General features: G+C 37.2%; 1 protein-coding gene across 3 annotated transcripts in view; it reads left to right on the forward strand.

Annotated features, from left to right (window-relative positions):
- Nucleotides 1–18,146, forward strand: part of NRDE2 (NRDE-2, necessary for RNA interference, domain containing) — a 30,924-nt gene extending 12,778 nt beyond the window's left edge. For 2 of the 3 annotated variants that reach the window (XM_040600248.1, XM_040600250.1), the window contains exons 5-14: nt 1,212–1,668; nt 1,861–2,263; nt 5,898–6,031; nt 8,016–8,136; nt 10,120–10,298; nt 10,990–11,376; nt 12,398–13,320; nt 15,529–15,667; nt 16,660–16,731; nt 17,389–18,146. In XM_040600248.1, coding sequence (XP_040456182.1) covers nt 1,212–1,668; nt 1,861–2,263; nt 5,898–6,031; nt 8,016–8,136; nt 10,120–10,298; nt 10,990–11,376; nt 12,398–13,320; nt 15,529–15,667; nt 16,660–16,731; nt 17,389–17,514 — 2,941 coding nt within the window. In that variant the 3' untranslated portion in view covers nt 17,515–18,146. The remainder of the gene's footprint in view (nt 1–1,211; nt 1,669–1,860; nt 2,264–5,897; nt 6,032–8,015; nt 8,137–10,119; nt 10,299–10,989; nt 11,377–12,397; nt 13,321–15,528; nt 15,668–16,659; nt 16,732–17,388) is intronic. The other variant, XM_040600249.1, reaches the window with a different exon arrangement.
- The last annotated feature ends 870 nt before the right edge of the window (nt 18,147–19,016 follow it).

Here is a 19,016-nt window from a genome sequence, read left to right on the forward strand (position 1 = left end):
ATTCAAAAGTATGATTTTGAGCTCAGAAATCCCAAGTTCTGTTACAGGTCGCCTTTGGGCAAGTGTCTCTTTTGCGCTCTCTTTATTGTTCTGTTTCTGTGTCTGAAAGGGAAATGAAGGTACCGATTATTTCATACTTGATTTGTGAAGAGGTTCACTTACTTGAGTAGTTTGATGTCCTTGCAAAACAATGTACAGGTACTTTCTTAGCAAACAGGTTCTGTGTTAGATGACCCAGACATTGTACCAAAGGTTATCCATCTTATGCATTGCTACATTTCAAATGAGTATGAATGACATTGCATATTCAAAATCCTTAGCGGGTTACTGATACTTAACTGTGGTGACCCTTCAGGACATTTCCCTGCATTAATGGAGAAGCTCATCTAAAGGAGCCTACACTGGGCTCATGCATTATGTGTGTACACTTGTTCTTGATGTTCTCAAGGAAAATTCTATATAGAAAAATACTATATAGAAGAAGTAAGGAAGGAGGATTTATGGGTTTTATTTTTGTAGTGTATATACCTTTGCAGTAAAATTGCCTGGTTACAATCCATTCCAATTTTCTGCCACCTTTGGATTGTCAGCTATTGTTTGAGAGGAAAAGTGTTATTTTAGCATTGCACGTCACTATGTTTGCCACTGAAATGATATTATCGGTAATATTTTAAGATGGTATTTTCCTTTCTTAATCCGTAAGATTATTGTGGTCTTTATGAACCTCATCTCTTCTTCCTCTCCACCCCCTGCCCACTTCTTGGCATATCAAATGGACAGAGGCTTAGGGATACAGAAAGACAGTACCAGACTGAACTACTGGTGTCTGATTATTTTTTTTTTTTCAGTTTGAAATAATCTAATCTAAATAGCTTTAAATAATGCGGTCTGTTGTTCTTTCTCCAGGTTTGTCTACATGGCTTAAAATGATAGGAGGAAAAAAACCTTTCTTCTGCTGAGTATGACAGATATTGTTGAACTCAAAGGAAGCTTAGTATGATAATAAAAGTTGTGTTGGCACTGAAAAAATATATAAATTAAAGTCTTCAATAAGGAGAAAGTTACCAAGTTCTTTACACTTTTGAAGGTCTATGCATACATTACTTGGGTCAATTTGAATTAAAGTATTTCTTCCATACTTTCTTTCAAAAAGGAGGTACCTTTTCTAACATGTATTTTAGGAGATACTTAATTGTATTTTTCCTTCTAAGATACAAAAGGAGAGGAGAGTCCTGTCTTGGCATAGATGCAAAGAAACAGTGTATAACTTGGGACAGTTCTGCATCAAAAAGGAAGCAGTTACAGAGGCGACCTGAGCGCTACTTCACAAAGAACAATGTGAAGATGCTGAACGCAGATGGGATTCTTGTTTGCAGTAAAAGTTCTTCATCTGACCCAGCTGCTTTCGTACCAGTTTTCCAAATGGAAGCTGAGGATCCTTCTGACACAACAGAGGTAAATCCTCTTGGGATTTATGATCCATCAACTACAGTGTGGCTACAAGGGAATGGGAGCAAGAGTACAGAGCCTGTAAATGCGCAGCAAGCAGTTCAGGAGCCTGTGATAAACATGAACTCCATTCTAATGACAAAAGTGGAAGAACATAACAAGAAAGTCAGAGAAAACCCAAGAGATATTAATGCTTGGATGGAATTTGTTTCTTTTCAGGTATGTGTTCTGACAGATCTGGTTGCTTGTAAGAAATACATGAACATTATATTGTAATTGAATTTGTTTAGGAGTGTGTATCTTCTGTTGGTGAAGAGTGAGCTCTTAATTCATCTTCACATGTGCCAACATTTTTCTTGTGATTTTAGTGACGATTCTTCCTCATGTAATGATTTTTCTTTTTGTTTTAAGGATGAATTAATGAGAGGACCTAGCCCTTATGCCAGTAAGGGAGAGCAGGAAGTAAGAAGAAAATCACTGAAGTTAATCTTGGAAAAGAAACTGGCTATTTTAGAGAGGGCAATTGAAAGCAATCCAAGTAATGTTGATCTGAAACTTGCCAGGCTGAAGATTTGCGCAGAATTCTGGGAACCACCAGCTTTGATCAAAGAATGGCAGAAGCTAATTTTCTTACATCCCAATAATCCGGAGTTGTGGAAGAAATATCTACTGTTCTGTCAAAGTCAGTTCACTACCTTTTCTGTTTCAAAAATCAATAGTCTCTATGGAAAGTGTTTGACTACACTGGCAGCTGTACAGGATGGCAGCATGGTATCACACCCTCTACTGCCTGGCACAGAAGAAGCTATGCTGGGTAAGATTCTGTTTCATGTTATGGTCAGAACAGTCTTCATAGGAGTTGAATACATTCTCTGTAATAAGAGACTTCCCCATGTATTATAGGAAGATTTTATTTTTTTTAAAATGCCTGACATTCTGATTTCTTAGCTGAGAATTAAAGCAGATATTCCAACCAAATATGGATATAGCAGATGCTTTTCTTCCCCAGGAGAGTTTGTGATAGAATATCCAGTAAAGTCTAATGTGCTGAGCGGTTTTATAGTACAATGTCAAGGCTGGAGAATTGCAGCCAGCAGTTGAGATGTGCTTTTCTCTTTGAAAAAAAAATTATTACTTTTTTAAAAAAGGTTGGCTTGTGAAAGAAACAGTTATCTCTTGTTCTGAAGTTTTATAGTTAATTACTTTAATCCAGAGAAGAGAAGGGACATGGGAAGTCTGGTGTGAAATTTTGAGCATCTCAGTTCGTAGATGGGGAATTCTGAACTGTAATACCATGTGATCATACCTTTTGTATTTATTATATGCGTTTATCTACCACTTATAATTTATTATATAATTATTCCTGGAAGGGAAGCTAGTCAGATGGTTAGGATGCTAGACTGGATCCAGGGAAGAAACAAGTTCATGCTCAGTTCTGCCATGGGCTTTAAATTTATCTGGAGCTAAATGACTTAACCTATCTCATCTCAATTTTGCTTCTCTACCTCAGGGGGTCATTGTGATTATTAATCTATGAATACACTGAGGAGGCAGAAATATTAGTGTCACCAGGAATATGTTTGGGTTTTTTTTCCCTTTTAAAATTTGTTTTATATTTAGAGGAGACTATTATAAAGTGGTCTGCATTTCTTCATGTGTGGCGTAGTCCAAGGAACCTCTGTTTGTACCCGAGTCCTGTAAGTGCTGTTTGAGCAATGATGCTATCTGTTATGCAATAGCCAGTCTGGACTTCTAGATTGAGAAATTAAGTTTCAGGTGGTCATATCTATTATGGTCTTAGGTTGATTTATCTTGGATTAGGCAGTGGTAAAAGTGCTGTAAAGGAAAAAACCTGTGCTGGCAGGTGGATATTGTTGTGCTTGATGGCTTCTAATTGCTTCGACTGTTTCTGTTTTCTAACAGAGTCACTTTGTATGCTAACCACAAGGAATGATTCTCAGGACAAATGTTTTATTCAGCATCTCTTTTTTTTTTTTTTTTTTTTTTTCTAACAGAAAGGTTATTCTTTCATTTTGTTTCCCTTCAGAACGTTTTTTGACTCATTAAATACCGTTTGTGAACTGTTAATGAGAAGTTTAGTTTAATGGAGTTAAACTTTATTTAGTTAATTATATTAAATTGATTGACATTTTTCAAAATACTTGTTTGCTGGCAATGTCTATAGACAGGTTAAAATGAAAATGAACTCAACTTCATTTGTGTTCCTGTTTGACTCAATGTCTTGTTTTTCTGTATTAAGACTGTAGTGATTTGTTTATGAATGCAGTTGGGGGTTTTGTTGTTCGGTTTGGTATTTTGTTTGTTTGGTTTTTTTTCCCCCCGCTTTGGAATTCAAACAATAGGAGTGGAGAAATTTCCAGTGGGGAGACTTCTTGATCGGAGATTATTATTTTTTTTTAGTGACTCAAATACCTATTCTTGGGCTGAATTTGAACTGTCAGTGTACTTATTAGGAAGATTACCAAATTGTTCGTTAATATAAATATGCAAAGAGTTTCACAAATTAATTATGAGGTGAGTAGCAGTGTAGGAATATGGTAGGCTTGTATCTTCAACCTTTGACCTTTGCTAACCACGAAGTATGAGCTAATTTTAAATAGTGGTGGACTATGCCATCTAGTGTTCAATTCAGTATGCAGTACTATCTGCTTGGAAATGGGTGTGTGTTTTTTAAAACACGACATTTAAGTAACCAGGTAAGAATTGATTTAAAATTGTACATAACTTTTTACTTTTTGAGGTAATTCATAGTGTTTTAAATTTACTAGGAACTGTTAGTGTAAAGCAGATGAAGGTAAACATTCTCAAATTTTGTTGTGGAAAGAGTCCTGTTTTTCAAATTATACCTACTGGTTGGGGAGAAACATCCTAAAAAAACGGTCAGTTCAGCTGCAGAAATGGCTTACCATCATGGACTAAATTAAATATGTATTTATGCTGTTTTCAGCTTTTACCACAAAGAAAATGCTGATCTTTGCATTTCTTCAAATATCTTGGGGTTTTTTTTTTCATCATGCAGAAAATCTTATGCTATAATTTATTTTTGGCTCCAGTTTGGCAGCAAGTCCTGATGAGACATTCTCTACATTCAGACTATTTAAATCAAAGTTCATCTGTCTGAAGCTGAGAGGCTAGGAAAGGACAACTTTTTCAGTGTCCTTTGGACACAGTGCCCGAGTTGGTTAAAATAGTTAAGAAGATTCTGTTATATATTTAATCATACTTGTGTTGTTTAAATATCTTCAGAAATCTTAGAGTCTTTGTTATCAGAAACAGTCACTGACTTTGCAGGAAAATCTGCTAAAATATCTAGTTTGCATGTTCTAGCTGAATTCAAATTTTTATGTACACACATCTGATTTAAATTTGAATAAAGGTTAAAGGGATTAAATCATTTGTCATCTTAGTTTTAAAAAAATAAGGTGATCATTAGAAAAAATTGCTGCTAACCAATATGCATCTAGACAATTAAACCTTTTGATTGTTTTAACTCTCCAAAGCCAATGCGTTTGGTGAAGAAACAATAGTTTTTGAAGAACTGTTTTTAAAACTATTGATGAATTATTTAAGTCTTGATTTATGGGTTTGGGGTGGTTTTGCAAGCCAATCAAAAATTTGATTTAAAGCAATTTGGGGTTTGAGCAGCCTGTTGTGTTAACTCTTGAGTGTAATTTGGAGTGATGGAGTATCTCTGAAGTCCTTGAACTGCCTGCTAATAGAGGTATTTACAATACCTGTTATTTTCCCAGCTCTTTCATTTAAGACTCTTGTTGGAAACACATGAATAGAAAAATGGGCTTTGCTTCCGTTTTTAAGTTGAAACTTGGGGCTAAGTGTGCAGTAGGGATGTGGCAGTGATTACAGAAATAATTTGTTGGAGAGCAAGGAATAGGACTCTACTTTCAAGCAGTAATACTTTGATGTAAAGAGCAGACTTCTCTTAACTGAGTTCTTAAGCAAAGGAGAAGAAAAATGGGAATGACAGTTGGAAATAAAATGGTATATTTCCAACATATTACCAGTGTAACTGTCATGCAGAAATTGTTGTAATCACTTACTGTGTGAATCATAATAATGCCCAGCATCTTCAAAGAGGACTGTGGCCCACTCTGACAGGTGTTGGATAAACTGAAGTTGGGACTATTGTGTATAACTCTTACTCATCAACAAGGACAATGCCTGTATGACATGAATAAAAAATCATCTCTTTGACACATTTAAAGTGGGAGGTCTTAAAGTTAATTAAAACTACAACAATTCTGACATACATTTATGCTAGTTATTTGCTGTGTTTTGGATTTTGATACTGTTATGTATCAAAACAATTCTCTATAGCACTTGTGTGTCTCATATATTTGGGCTGTATCAAAAATACTGTGCAAAAAATTTATTTGAAATATTAAAATGTCATCTTCTTTACTTTACAGCTATATTTATTCAGCAGTGCCACTTTCTGAGACAGGCTGGCCATTCCGAGAAAGCAGTGTCTCTGTTTCAGGCTCTGATTGACTTCACCTTCTTTAAACCTGACAGTGTAAAAGATCTGCCAACAAGGGGACAGGTAGCAATTTCTGTTTAAATGGGTGTATGTCCTTGTGAATTACAGAGAATGCTGTAACAAAAGAATGTTGGTAAATTTTTAAGAACATAGGGAAATATTTTGAGTCGCAGTGTTCTTTGTGGTTCTTCAAGGTGATGCCTGCATTGGAAAAATGCTTGTGGGCCCTCTGGAACTACATGCTAAATGGCTGCCTCTATATAATAAAGCGTGATAACCAGTCGTTTTGTATCTTCTTTCTTGCTAATTAAAAATGAAAAGAAAAAATAAATCTGGCTGACCAATATCTGTGTCTAGTTAGCATTTCCCTTGCTGCTTTTCCCCAAAACTACTGCTGTTTTGTTACTCTTGATGGAGAAAGCTGATAGAACCTACAGTCGCTTTCTGTTCTTGACAGTTCTTGCAAACATTTCTTAGGTTCTTAGCTATCTGTTTTCAGTAGTTCTTTGATGGCTACATTAGGAACACCTTCATGTTTTAAAGTATCTTTTATTTGGCCCATGAGATTCCATTCAGCTATTTCTGTTGAAGTACTAAATCACTTTTTCTCTTGATTTTCTCAGGATAATGTTGGGTGCGCACCCCAATAATAATCAGTACGTTAATATTTACAGCAGGCTGTTGCCAGTGTAGCATCATCCCACTAAATTTTTGGGAGGTGCTTCCTTTTTTTTGGGGGGGGGGGGCGCACCAATTAGGCAGCTGGGCTACCACAGAGGACAGAAATTGAATTTTCTTCTATTACCTCACCACCTTCTCCAGCAATCACTACTGATGTTGCATTGTTTTGGTCTCTTTATTAATGGTATTACCCACCAATGGAGCAGTCTTGTAGTTTAAATAATAATGGTGTCCTCTTAAAGAGCCAAAAGTTTAGAGTTAAATCACAATTACCAGTTTGAGACATTTGTTGTGGTTACACAGATAAAGCTCAAGTTATACAACACTGCAAGATTATCTGTAGTGTTTAAAAACTCGTAAGAAACCAGGATGAAAAGGAACATCAATTTAAAAGGACAGTGTTTGAGTAGGAAAGTGCAGTTCTTGAAATAGGAAAATGCCAGATTTACAGCTGATTGCATATTGCCCTCTTACAGAAGTGTTATGACTCAGTCTTGAATTACTTGTTTCCATACTGTTTTCACAGTTCACTTTCTCACTTGGAGCAAAGAATAAATCCGTGAGGAGCAGAATTAGATTTTGCAGTTGCTGTAAGCTCTGCATTTTCTGATATGTTGATGCTTGATTTTTCTTAGAGTAATTTTTTTTTGTTAATACTTGTATGAAGTCACATCTCAGTGTCCAAGGTTTGGTACACAGCAGAAGCATATAATAGGACAGAGTCATTAGAGCGAAGTATCCACAAAGCAGGGGAGGAATTGATGAATCTCAAGATGATGGATTGCATGCAGGCAGTGACAGAGTCAATGATTCACTGGAAAATGCCCTGAAGTTGTTGACCACCCTGAAACCTGAGAAATGAAAAGCCTTACAGATCTTTTCCTCTTGTCCTCAGTCCAGTCATATTTATGTCAAACTGTAGCATTTTGATTTGACCATAGGTGTATGATTGTCTGAATTATCATTCCATTAGCCAAATTCTTCATAGTCTCATGGAAGATGGGGAAAATGAGATATTTCATTTCTGAAAGCCACACTTTGGGGACTTTGGATCCTTATCCTTGAAAGATCTGTATTAGGGCATTTGGCACCCAAGTCTTCTGCTTTCTTTAAAGCCCAATACCTTTTAAAAACAACCTATCTTCATGATTGATGACAGTCCTGCTGTGTCATAGGCATAACTGAAGTACTCAGTTGTTCCTGCTGATTCTTAAGCAGCATCGAACAAAGTCTTGAGGTACAGAAGTTGCACCCAGATATGTGATTGTAGGGTCTGGAAAATCTAAGTTGACCCAAGCAGTGTCTGTACAACAGCAAAAATGATTTTTCTCTGTTTTGTTTTGGTTGCCCCTGCCCAAAACAACAGGTGGAATTCTTTGAACCCTTTTGGGATAGCGGGGAACCACGAATTGGAGAAAAAGGAGCAAGAGGCTGGAAAGCATGGATGCACCAACAAGAAAAGGGTGGCTGGATTGCTCTTAAGCCCGGTATGCCTATGTCGATATGTGTAGTTGTATGTCTATGTGTTCTTCTAAACATTTGTATTAGAATGATACAAGCTGTTTGTTCTTATGTTTTTGCATAGGCGTTTTAAAAAATACTTAGCGAGATTAAGGTAAAGTATATCACACTTCACAAGGAAAAGCATGTGTTGAGTATTCTATGTATGATATTGTTTATGGAATATTGTTGTCCTTCCTAGGGATAAGAATTAAGGAACAGGGTATATCCTCCACTCTGTGTGGAGACTGAAGGTGTGAGTACTTGGTTGAGACCCATGCCCATCTAAGGAAGCTGCTTCCCTTAACACCCTTTCATCAGACTGGTAGACCAGGTGGGGTTATAGTGTTAGATGATAGTTGCCTCAAGGTTTCCTAGCTTAATGATACCGTTTCTAGAATCAGGTTTCAGTTTCTTGTAGCAAATACATAGTAGAAACAGGAGGGAAATCTTTCCTTCTCTTTGTGATGCAGAAAACAGAGGAATTGTATCCTCACTTGGCTGGAGTGCTTCTGGGTGAGCAGGGACGCAGAAAATGCCTCCCTGTGCTTATTCCCACCTTGTCTTCTGGTCTGCAGTGCTCACCGGGACTTCCTCAGACAGATGTATCTTGAAGGGAAGCAGGGGGCTGGAATGTATCTGACCAGAGATGAGCTGTCTCTGCTTTTGCTGTTCCTGCTGCAGTAGCAACGCTAATGAAGCAAGTTTGGCTCAGCTTTTAGTAAACGAGGGAACTGAAAAATGATCCTGTGCTTTCCTTGTCCCTGGATTAAGATGGAGTTTCCTTGCCCCTCATGGCTTTGACCATTTTGTCCACAAATTGAGAAGATTCAGTACAGAGAAGACGACCACTGTTGGTCTTGGGCAGGTCCAGCATATATCAATGCTTATCCCCATGTGTGTCAAGCCCAAAAGTTCAGGTACAATCTGTAATCACATGTAGTCTCTGAAACTGTCAATTTCTTTCAAACTTTGGTTACATTGTGGAAATACTGTCATTTTTCATAGAGTTGCTAACTAAAGGAGGAGCACTAGAATATAAAAAATAGAGAGTGAAAGTCTTGCCATCACCTGTTTGTTTTATCTCAAATTTAAGAACTGGGAGTGGGAGCGTTTCACCTAGTTAATTGTAAATGTCAGGATTAAGAATTTGAAGGTGGCATAGAAATGGCCTGGTTTTGTACTCCAAAAAATAGTACAGGTAACCATAAACTTTGAGGACTTTTTTTTTCTCAACAAGAAATAAAAAATATCTGAAAAATCTCTACAAGCTTTCCCTTAGCTTACAGGTGCTTGTCAGTTTCAGCACAGTTAATACATTGCACAGGAAAAATACGTTAATTGTGTCTAATAGTCCAGAAGGTTCATCATAAAAGTGGGATGTGGTTAAGCACTTCCTTTTGTGTGTGTTTAACTACATTGGTTGTTTCAATTGCACCTTAATTAAAATACTAAAAATACCAGGTATTTTAAAGCAACATTGTCAAGCTTGGTTTGCAATGTTTAATATTATAGTACTACTTTTTACTTCCAGTGTTTTTTTCAAAATGTTTTATGCATGTGAGTATTCATAGAGCACATTTGAGATTGTATGCCCAGGTATGAAGTAAAGAACCTCTGTTGCACAAAAAGGTGACTGATTCTTGGCTGTTGCTTGTAAACCACTTTTGATAAAAGCGGTCCACAGCCTGTCAGTGGTTTATTTTCTCCTCTGTGAGAAAGTTTGAGTGATGACACTGATTCACTGGTTCAGAAAGTCTGGAAACCTCCTACTCTTACAGAGTTGGTGTCAAAACCCAGAACTGTGATGTGGAAATTTTCAGCTCTGTCTTGTGTCTGTTTTATTAACACTTTATTTGTTTACATTTTTAAAGCAGTTAAATTGAATGTTGAGTCTGGCCTCTGGATTTGGTGGATTAATTTTTCTATAATAATTTTATGTGGGGCTTTGTGTCTTGATTTGGTTTTAGATGACGATGATGATGATGAAGAGATAGATGAGGATCAAGAAATAAAGGATAAAACTCTCCCAAAGTGGCATATTTGGTTGGATGTGGAATATTCTCGTGAAGCAAGGCATTGGTTACCTTGGAGGCCAGACAAAACCAAAAAGGAAATGGAAGAAGATTGTGAAGATCCAGAAAGACAGGTCACTGTGATATAATAAAGCAAGGGAACATGATAAGACGAGTTATCATTTCCTTTGAATTTATTGCTAATGTGTATTTTAGAGAGTAATACTTTTTTTTCTTTGGAAAAAAAATTCTTTTCTATGTTTGGAATTCAAAATTTACCTGAGGTTTTGTGCTGAGACTTCTGAAATATATGGGAAGCTCATGGTAAACTTTGGAAAGGGCTGTAGGCAAATAGTCTGTCTTTGCTGTTTTGTGATTTATTTCATCTATATGTGGAAATGTGACAGAAATCTGTGTTTAAGAAGATATATGCATTAAACAAACAAATGTTTTGTTGCCTTCAAGTCAGGTGGATTTTTTTTTCCTTCTTGGGAGATAGGTCAAAACAGACATTGATTTTTTTAAATAAAAATATCTTAGAATGGCCTAAGCGATAATATCTTCCAGACCTTTATTGTGTAAGTTTTCTGTGGAGGTCTTTGGTACTCGTGGGCAAAGAGATCTTGATAGCAAATTTACAGTCTGACTGGAAGAGCACATTGCTTAACTTGTCTGTTTTTAATTTGAATGACTGTTACCATTTAAATAGTAATTGTAAATACTTATTGACTTGAAAAGGTTCTCCAATTACATAAATTACAGGTTTGCTGGTTTTATTTGATTGCATAAATTAATGGAGTTTGTTTTAATTTGGTTTTTTTTTAGGTATTATTTGATGATCTTGGACCATCTTTAATCCAGCTTTCTAATCCAGATCTTCAGCGTCAACTACTCTACTCATTTTTGCAGTTCCTGGGAGTTCCATGTACAAGTAAACTCTTCCCTTCCAACCTCTATATTGCCATGGATGAAAATAACATCTTTGAGAGTGTGCTTTCTGATGAAAAGCCACTGACTTCTGTTGAATTTCCACTTTCTGGATTCAACAGTATTGGTCATATGGACACAATGCTACGAGGGAGACATCACATAGGCCACTATAAAGAAGGAGAGGAGTTCATACAGAATGTTTTTCATGTTCTATTCCTGCTATTTTCAGGAAAGGAAAAATCCAACCTGTCCATTTGTTGGTTACAGTATGAAATATCTAAGGTAATGAGGAATCTGCATATAATCACTTTTTTGATATGTGGCTTTCTTGTGTATTAATGTTTATATTGAATTTAAATATTGATGAAAATCAAGTCTTGTAGAACTAAGTATTCACATCAGGAAATGCCAGTAAAGATTGCACTGGGAGTAAAAACCCCCAAAACAAACAAAACCACCCCTTCAGTATATGTTACAGTGGCATACATGTAACAAAATATTTTTTGCCGTTTTGGATTAATGTTATATGATACATTGTACGCCAGACAGGAATGGATACAAGTGATTTTCTACACGGCAAAGTGAGTCAGCTAGGTGCTTTCACCAAACTATTCTACTAAGTGCATAATACTCAATATTATGATAAGAGCATCTTACCAAGAAACTACATCCTATACAAGTTACATTTGTAGTGTTGTTGAAGGAAGTAGCACTTTATCACTTGAATACGGATCTGTTTAGGTAAAAATGCCCACAGGAGGATGAGAGTCCAGGTTGTCTTCCTAACGCTTCAGGAAGTTTAGTATTGTGTTTCCTTACAGAGAAGTTCCCTGTCTCTTACCCAAACTCTACCTGACCAGAAGATGTGTGATTTTCCCACCCCATGTGCAGATTTGTCTGTCAGCACATTCGTCATTGTGAAAAACTGCTTGGTGGTTTAATTGTACTAGTCATAAATTGTGTCTGGCCAGACAAGTTAGTTAATTTTCCTTTTCTCAACCATTACAGGTTAGTAGCACTTTATTTGAGCAGCTGGCCCTTTAAAAGAGTGAAATTTGATATTAATGGCAGAGGCAGGATAGTGAGAATTCTGTGTAATTTGGCTGTGTTCAGGGGACTTGACAACAAGCAGTTGTGACAATTTACAGCACTCAGTAGCAACAGATAAGACTGTGGTGAAATATGGAACGATACAAAACCAAACACAGTAATGAAATTAAAAAATGCTGTGAGGTATGGTGGGTTTTTTTCCCTTTTTTCTCCCACTCCTTTCAAAATTTGTTCTGTTTTTTCTCCCCTGCAGGTAGTTCAGTGTCTCCAAGCGAAAAAGAAGAAGAAGCTGAAAGCACAAGGGAGGAAGAGTAAAAAGTTGGCCAAGAATCTCCTTAAAGCACCTGACAACCGAAACCACCTTTCTCTCTGGAAATTGTATGCCTACCTGGAATGGCTGCTTGGTAACATTGACGATGCCAGGAAGGTATTTGACACAGCTCTTTGCACAGCAGGGACAGAAGGATTGAAGAGTCCCCAAATCTGCAGCCTCAGTCTGCTTTATGCTCAGCTGGAAGTTGAACTACTAGAAAGTATAGAAGGAGCTGTTATGTCACGTGCTGTTCATATATTGACCAAATTGGCTGAAAGTGGACCATATGTGCCTTATAGTGGACAAGTGTTAGCTGTAAATGTCTTGAAAGCTCGTAAAACATATGAGCATGCACTGCAAGATTATTTAAGTAAACCACCAGTTTCTGATCAGGTTGGTGATGCTAATCAGCTTGTTAACTTGGTTGGTTGTTACGCACTGTTCCAGTATTTGACTGTTGGGATTGATGCTGCAGTATTAATATATGCACAGACTTCGGAAAAACTTGAAGCTCTTGGTCCACAGAAATGTGAAAATACTGGAGAGAATTTTGGCATTCGAAATTTTTCCACTGCTCTTGAAGCTGTCACACTGCTGCATACAAATTTGCTCAGATTCCACATGAAAATTAGTGTTTATCCTTTGAATCCTCTGCGAGAGGCACTAACAGAGGCTCTGAAACGGTATCCTAGCAACCGGTCCCTTTGGAGGTCATATATCCATATCCAAAGGAAGTCTCACAGTGCTAGCAAAGCACGAAGATTTTTTGATGGTGTCACAAGGTCTACTAACTCTTTAGAGCCATGGCTGTTTGCAATCCAAGCAGAGCAAATGAGAAAAAAACTCATTGAGAATGTCCAGAGGTAATATCTTGCAGCTCTTTATGATTATGCTTTTTTTAATCTGTCTAATCACTTAATAGAGGAGAGAAAATGCTATCATAGTTCTCATTTTGCAGATGTAGAGGCTGTAGTTAGGGAAGGTTATTTGTTCAAGACTGAATGGTGAGTCAGTGGCAAAATCCTGAACAGAATTAAAGATCTAGGTGATAGTCTTACGTCCTTTCTACTGGATCAGATTGTGTGTTGCTTTGTGTTTACTTACTTGGTACCGACACCAAGATGGTACGCATTTGAGTCGTTTTTAAATAGCTAAGAGTTGCCTTAGATGGCCAGGGTGGACACTGTGAGCTTAGAAACTGCTGCATTTTAATACTACAGCAATAAGGAGTGTAATACAGAGCTACGCTGCAGTTTCTGACTGAGCTCACTGCCCTGCTTTACTCCTGGATCACAGAATACAGTTGTGGCAGATCTGTTTCCATAGTGAGTACTTGAGAGCTTGGTTTTCATATGGGTCTGTTGCTAGGTAGAAGAGGCTGGAAATTTCCTGAATCACAGTGTGGTTTGGGCTTCGCTTCTGGGAAAGGAGAAAAGGACAGGATATGTGGGGAACTGAAGGTTCATTCTTAAAGCTTAATCTCTAACTGTTGTCTACCCATTGCTTGGAACTACCTCTCCTACATATCTCTAATAACATTGGTGGCTTCGTTCTTTTGTCTGCACATAGCAACAGAGATTTCTAGGAAACGTTATCTGGAAGCTTTACATAGCTGTAAGCTTATAATATTCATGCTTGATGAAATTACAGAATGATCACTATACTTTAAAATGACAGTGCGCCCACTGCTTTGATTGCCACAGTCTGGCAACAGGCATGCATACATGACAGTGACATTCCTGAGCTGTCAGTATACTTCATCCTAAATTGTAATAAGAATTCTACAGCCACCAAATATAAAGGAGGCTTATAATTTGATTTACTGTTAATTACAGACTGACACTATGATATGGTTCATTATTGTTAGTGGAAACTGATGTTAAAATTCCAGAATGATGATTTCCTCTGTGACATTTAGTTCCATTCCAGATTGTTCTCCGCCAGCATAGCCTTTCTTATAGGTTGTATTTGTACAGAGACAAGTTGGCTGTTGCAAGAGCAGAGTTGTACTACTACCACACAGACATAAATGGCCTGTCACACATAAAACACTAAAACTAGTGGTTTATGATGTTGTGAAAAACTAAGAAAATATCTGTACTATGTGTGAGTACTTCCTATTTTGTTTTGGTGCGTGGAATTCCTTTAAAGAAATGAACGTGAAGGGTAAAGCAGTAGTGTGTATGTTAGTGTGAGGTACAGTGCTCCCTGCTGATGTCTGACTCTGTGCAGGGTAGATTACATCGTTTTCCCTCATGGCAAAGGTTAAGATAAAAAGAACTATGACCTCAAAGACCCTTGGAAAAAGAGGCAAATTAGGAGCAAGTGTTGAGGTTGAGTGGAACAAGCTGGCAGGCCAAGAGAGTGCACACCAACAGAAGTGATACTGCTGTGAGTGCTCCAGGCTGTTTCATCAAGCTCAAGCATCAAAAATAAGACAGTGTGTATCAGCTGTACATGAAAATCAATGCTTCGGTGAAAAATACATGCCTGCTTTTGTGTTATGCCTGGAACTTACGGGATTTGAATCTCTGGGTGAAAAAGAAAGTTACTACTGTAATCGTGGTTGAGATACAGAGCCTTGACCTGAGACCAACATAATGGTCTTACAAAGGTGATGGGTAAATGTGAACAGGCTTGCCTGGGCACCAGGAGGCGGCTTGCTGACCTAGACTTGGATTTAGTTTGAGCTGCTGTGGCAAGTCTGGAATGATACACAGTCTTGAATGAAGATTAAGATCGGTGTTTTAAGATTGTATGATAGTGGTGGATTATTGTAGTCCTGTTGGACAGGATTGGTTTTTTACATGCCAAAAGAAATTTCACAAAAATACCTCGTTTCTGTTTTTTTTAACTGATTTTTTTCCTGTATAGAAATGTGTTGATTAGATTAACAAGTGCTGAAAGTCTGGTTTATAACATTCAGAGTTTGTAGCATGAAATGCAAAAACCTGGCTATATACAGTGCTATGTGAACAAGGACAGCACATTGATCTTTACCCTCTCTTACCTGGATGTGGTCCTTTAGCTTGGGTTTAAGGGTTTGTGGTTTCTTTTTTCCTCTGTTACAGGGCAGATGTTGGTGAAATACATTCTACGATTCCTGAAACTGGGTTAACAAATCGGATTGTAGCTCTATTTGAACATGCAGTTCAGAGTGAAAATGGTACCCATTGTCCACTGCTGTGGAGAATGTATTTGAACTTTCTGGTAAGAAGACTGTCAGGTTTTTTGGTTTGTTTTTACCGTATTTGGAATTTCTCATGAACACAGCTGCAGTACTAAATGCTGCCATACCTCTATGATTTGCAAGGTGATATATTTGAATTGTAATGCTGCTTACTGCTGGGAATATTAAGGTAAATGTAATTAATGTAGATTAGATGGAGTAATAGCTTCTGACTGTTTGGTGTTAGTATAGATGCAGGCAAGCAAGTTATTGTGGCTGCCATCTTACGTAGATTAAAAATATGTCATAAGATGTCAATAGATGCATTTGACCCAGCATTAGCCACAATATAAAGGTAAGTGGGCAGGGGAGCAAAATTCAAGAAAAGAGGAAAGAAATTGTAGGGACTTAGGATTTTATTATTGTTATGTAAGTAAAATCAGCAGAGATTACGTGTGTTTATGCTTTAGACCTATTTCAGGGTTCTGTAAGGAAATTACAAGGACTTTGATATTTTGGTCAAATCTAGATCCTGATTTTGTATAACTTTACAGAACCACTGAATGGTTGAGGTTGGAAGAGACCTTTGGAGATCATCTTGTTCAACTCCACTGTTCAAGCAGGGCCACCCACAGCCAAGTTGTCCATGATGATGTCTAGATAGCTTTTGGATATCTCTAAGGATGGAGACTCTATAACTCCAGGCAACCCGTACCCCTTGCAGTATTGTTGTCAAATACAGGCAAAGGCAGTGACTTTAATTGAAATACTCAAAAGAGGCTCTTTCTGGTAGTCTTTGTTCCATTATTTGTAGGACAAGTAAAGTCCTGACACTCCTTAAAGACATCTCAATTACACTGAAGAGTGTAACCAGTGTCACCAGTCAAAATGCATAGCTACCACAATATAGAGTAATAAGGATTCCTTAGCAGAAGTGCTGAGTTTTCCAGCAGTAACTTCTTTGTCTCAGAGATAACCGTTTTATTATTTCAGCTATTACTGCATTGAAGTATGAACATTTTTTTTCTCACAGACTTCACTAGGAAAAAAAGAAAAAAGTAGAGGATTGTTTTATAAAGCACTTCAAAACTGTCCTTGGGCAAAGGTAAGCATAGAAAAAATAGAAACCTGTCATCATACTCTTAATTCTTGGAGTTCTGTATTTGGGGGAAAAAAAAAGTTAGACTTTAGTAGTTGTCATGATTTCTATGCAATTGAAATGAGAGATTTTTGAATGAGAAATACTGTAAGATTTTCTGCAAGTAAAATGGAAATGGAAAAAAAAATAGTGGTCAGTGGTGTTTGCTTTTCAGAACAGAAAGATGTTGCGTTGCATGAGGCAAGGAGATAAATTCCTGTCTGTGTCATCTAGAAGTGATTGTGTCTTTTAGACTTTTATCATGAGCATGGTAGTAGCAAAAATATATAGGCAAATAAAAATGTGTTTAGTTAACAGTACAAGAAATTGCTCAGGAACACCTGCAATTCCTCAGGTAACATCTGTATATGCTGCAAATGCTCCAGCACCTCTTGACCTATGTTTTATCTTTTTTAATAAAATTATTTAGTGGGAGTTGGAAAAGATTTGATTAAACATTACATTGCTGTCACTGTAGAAGTACTAATTTGGTTTGTATTGTATTAGAGAAATGTACGATACTTATGTTCTTGCTATAGAGTTTTTCTGCGTATCTACGTACTTTATACTGTTTCTTGCTATGATGGAGAGATGGCACAGAAAGTGTTCTCATTGTCTTTCTAGGTGCTCTACATGGACGCAGTAGAGTACTTCCCTGATCATCTGCAAGAGACGCTTGATCTAATGACTGAAAAAGAATTGAGAGTGCGGGTACCTGTGGAAGAGCTGGATCTACTATTGGAGGTTTAAAAGACTGTAGGAGAGTGGCAAAAGTACAGAAGGTAGTTCTGAAGCAAAGTTAGACCTGTCTCTTTTCAAACAGGAGCTCTGTTGAGAATTGGGTACTATGTACTTTTTTTTTAAAGCTTTTATATAAATTGCTGTCAAAATGGAGTTCTGCTAGCTGCAAGTATTCTGGAATAAAGTACTGCATTTTGCCCACAAAAATGCATCCATTTCTTTGAAGTATTGCTGGCTGCTACAGGAGGATACCCTCTTAGAAAGAGCCTCCTGTTGAATGTTGCCCACATTTCTTATTCTGTTGTTTGAAATTACATTCCCTAGAGTTCAGCAGGAATTCAGTACGTGCCAGCTATGGTTTGGTGAGCAGCACAGGAATAAACATCTGCCAAATGGATGCTCCACTGTTCTCCACTTGGCAGGCTTCAGTAATTTCCTTCAGCTTGGTATGTGTGTGTGTGTGTATGTAACTACCAAGTCAAACAGCTGTTACATCTGTACAAGCAGTTACATTTGTACATATACTGTTAGTAAAAGCTAAGTCTTTGCTTAAGCAGGCACTCGTTTTGGACTTGGACTTGTATGTTTTGACAATGACCATTTTAATATAAATATTTATGAGAAATATACCTGAATATTTGAAAATTCAAAAGGAACTTGAATTATTTATTTAATTTAATAGAACTGTGAGTGTATTAAAAATGAAAGTGTATCTATAATGCATCTCCAAGCAGCGCGCTTTTAAACAAATTTTTGTAACTGATTACTTGCTTTTGACCCAAATGTAGGCATTGTGAGAGAAACAGAGTAGTCAAAACATGATTAATTAGTAGCTTCTATTCCAAGAGCCTTTAGGCATTCTCCTACAGAAGTAATATGAAATATAGTAACAATTTAAAGATACAGTTATGTTCTGTTTTTATAAGACAGAATCTGCTGAAATATGCAGAAGACAGTTTAGCATCTCTAATTTTTGAGACCCAAGTACTCAGAAGCTGGATCTTCATCTGACAAGAGGATACCTGCAGCCACTGAATACCCAAAACTGTTTCGGAGAGTTTTTAGTAATATTTTTTTCCTAACAGCACTAAAACAATTGGGATCATCCACCTGGTGAGATCTGTGTACATGGAAAACTATGGCTGGAGAAAGCTATACAACCTATGGCTCAGTTTTGCCTGTAGCACAATACAGGATACAGTATGTTTTAGTTTGGGCTGCACCTCATTTATTCCTTTCCCTGCAATATTTAAAATAATCAGAATGTGTGGACTTTTACATGGCATTACACTTCTTAAGAGCCTTAGAATATTGCTGTGGTTGCAAATGATGTTGATTTTGCTATAGAATTGATTAGTCTTTGTAAAAAAATACATATTTTCTTTTCAAAATCCATGCTTCTTCCAGAAGTGACATAGCTCCTGAATTGGAGGTAGGGCTGTGTGCTGCACAGTAACATTGCAAATTTTGTGTGTGTGTGTGGCTGTGGCTTTGTTCCTCCATCAAAGCAG

This window comes from Falco naumanni, chromosome 7 (assembly GCF_017639655.2).
Source record: "Falco naumanni isolate bFalNau1 chromosome 7, bFalNau1.pat, whole genome shotgun sequence".
Lineage (NCBI taxonomy): Eukaryota > Metazoa > Chordata > Aves > Falconiformes > Falconidae > Falco > Falco naumanni.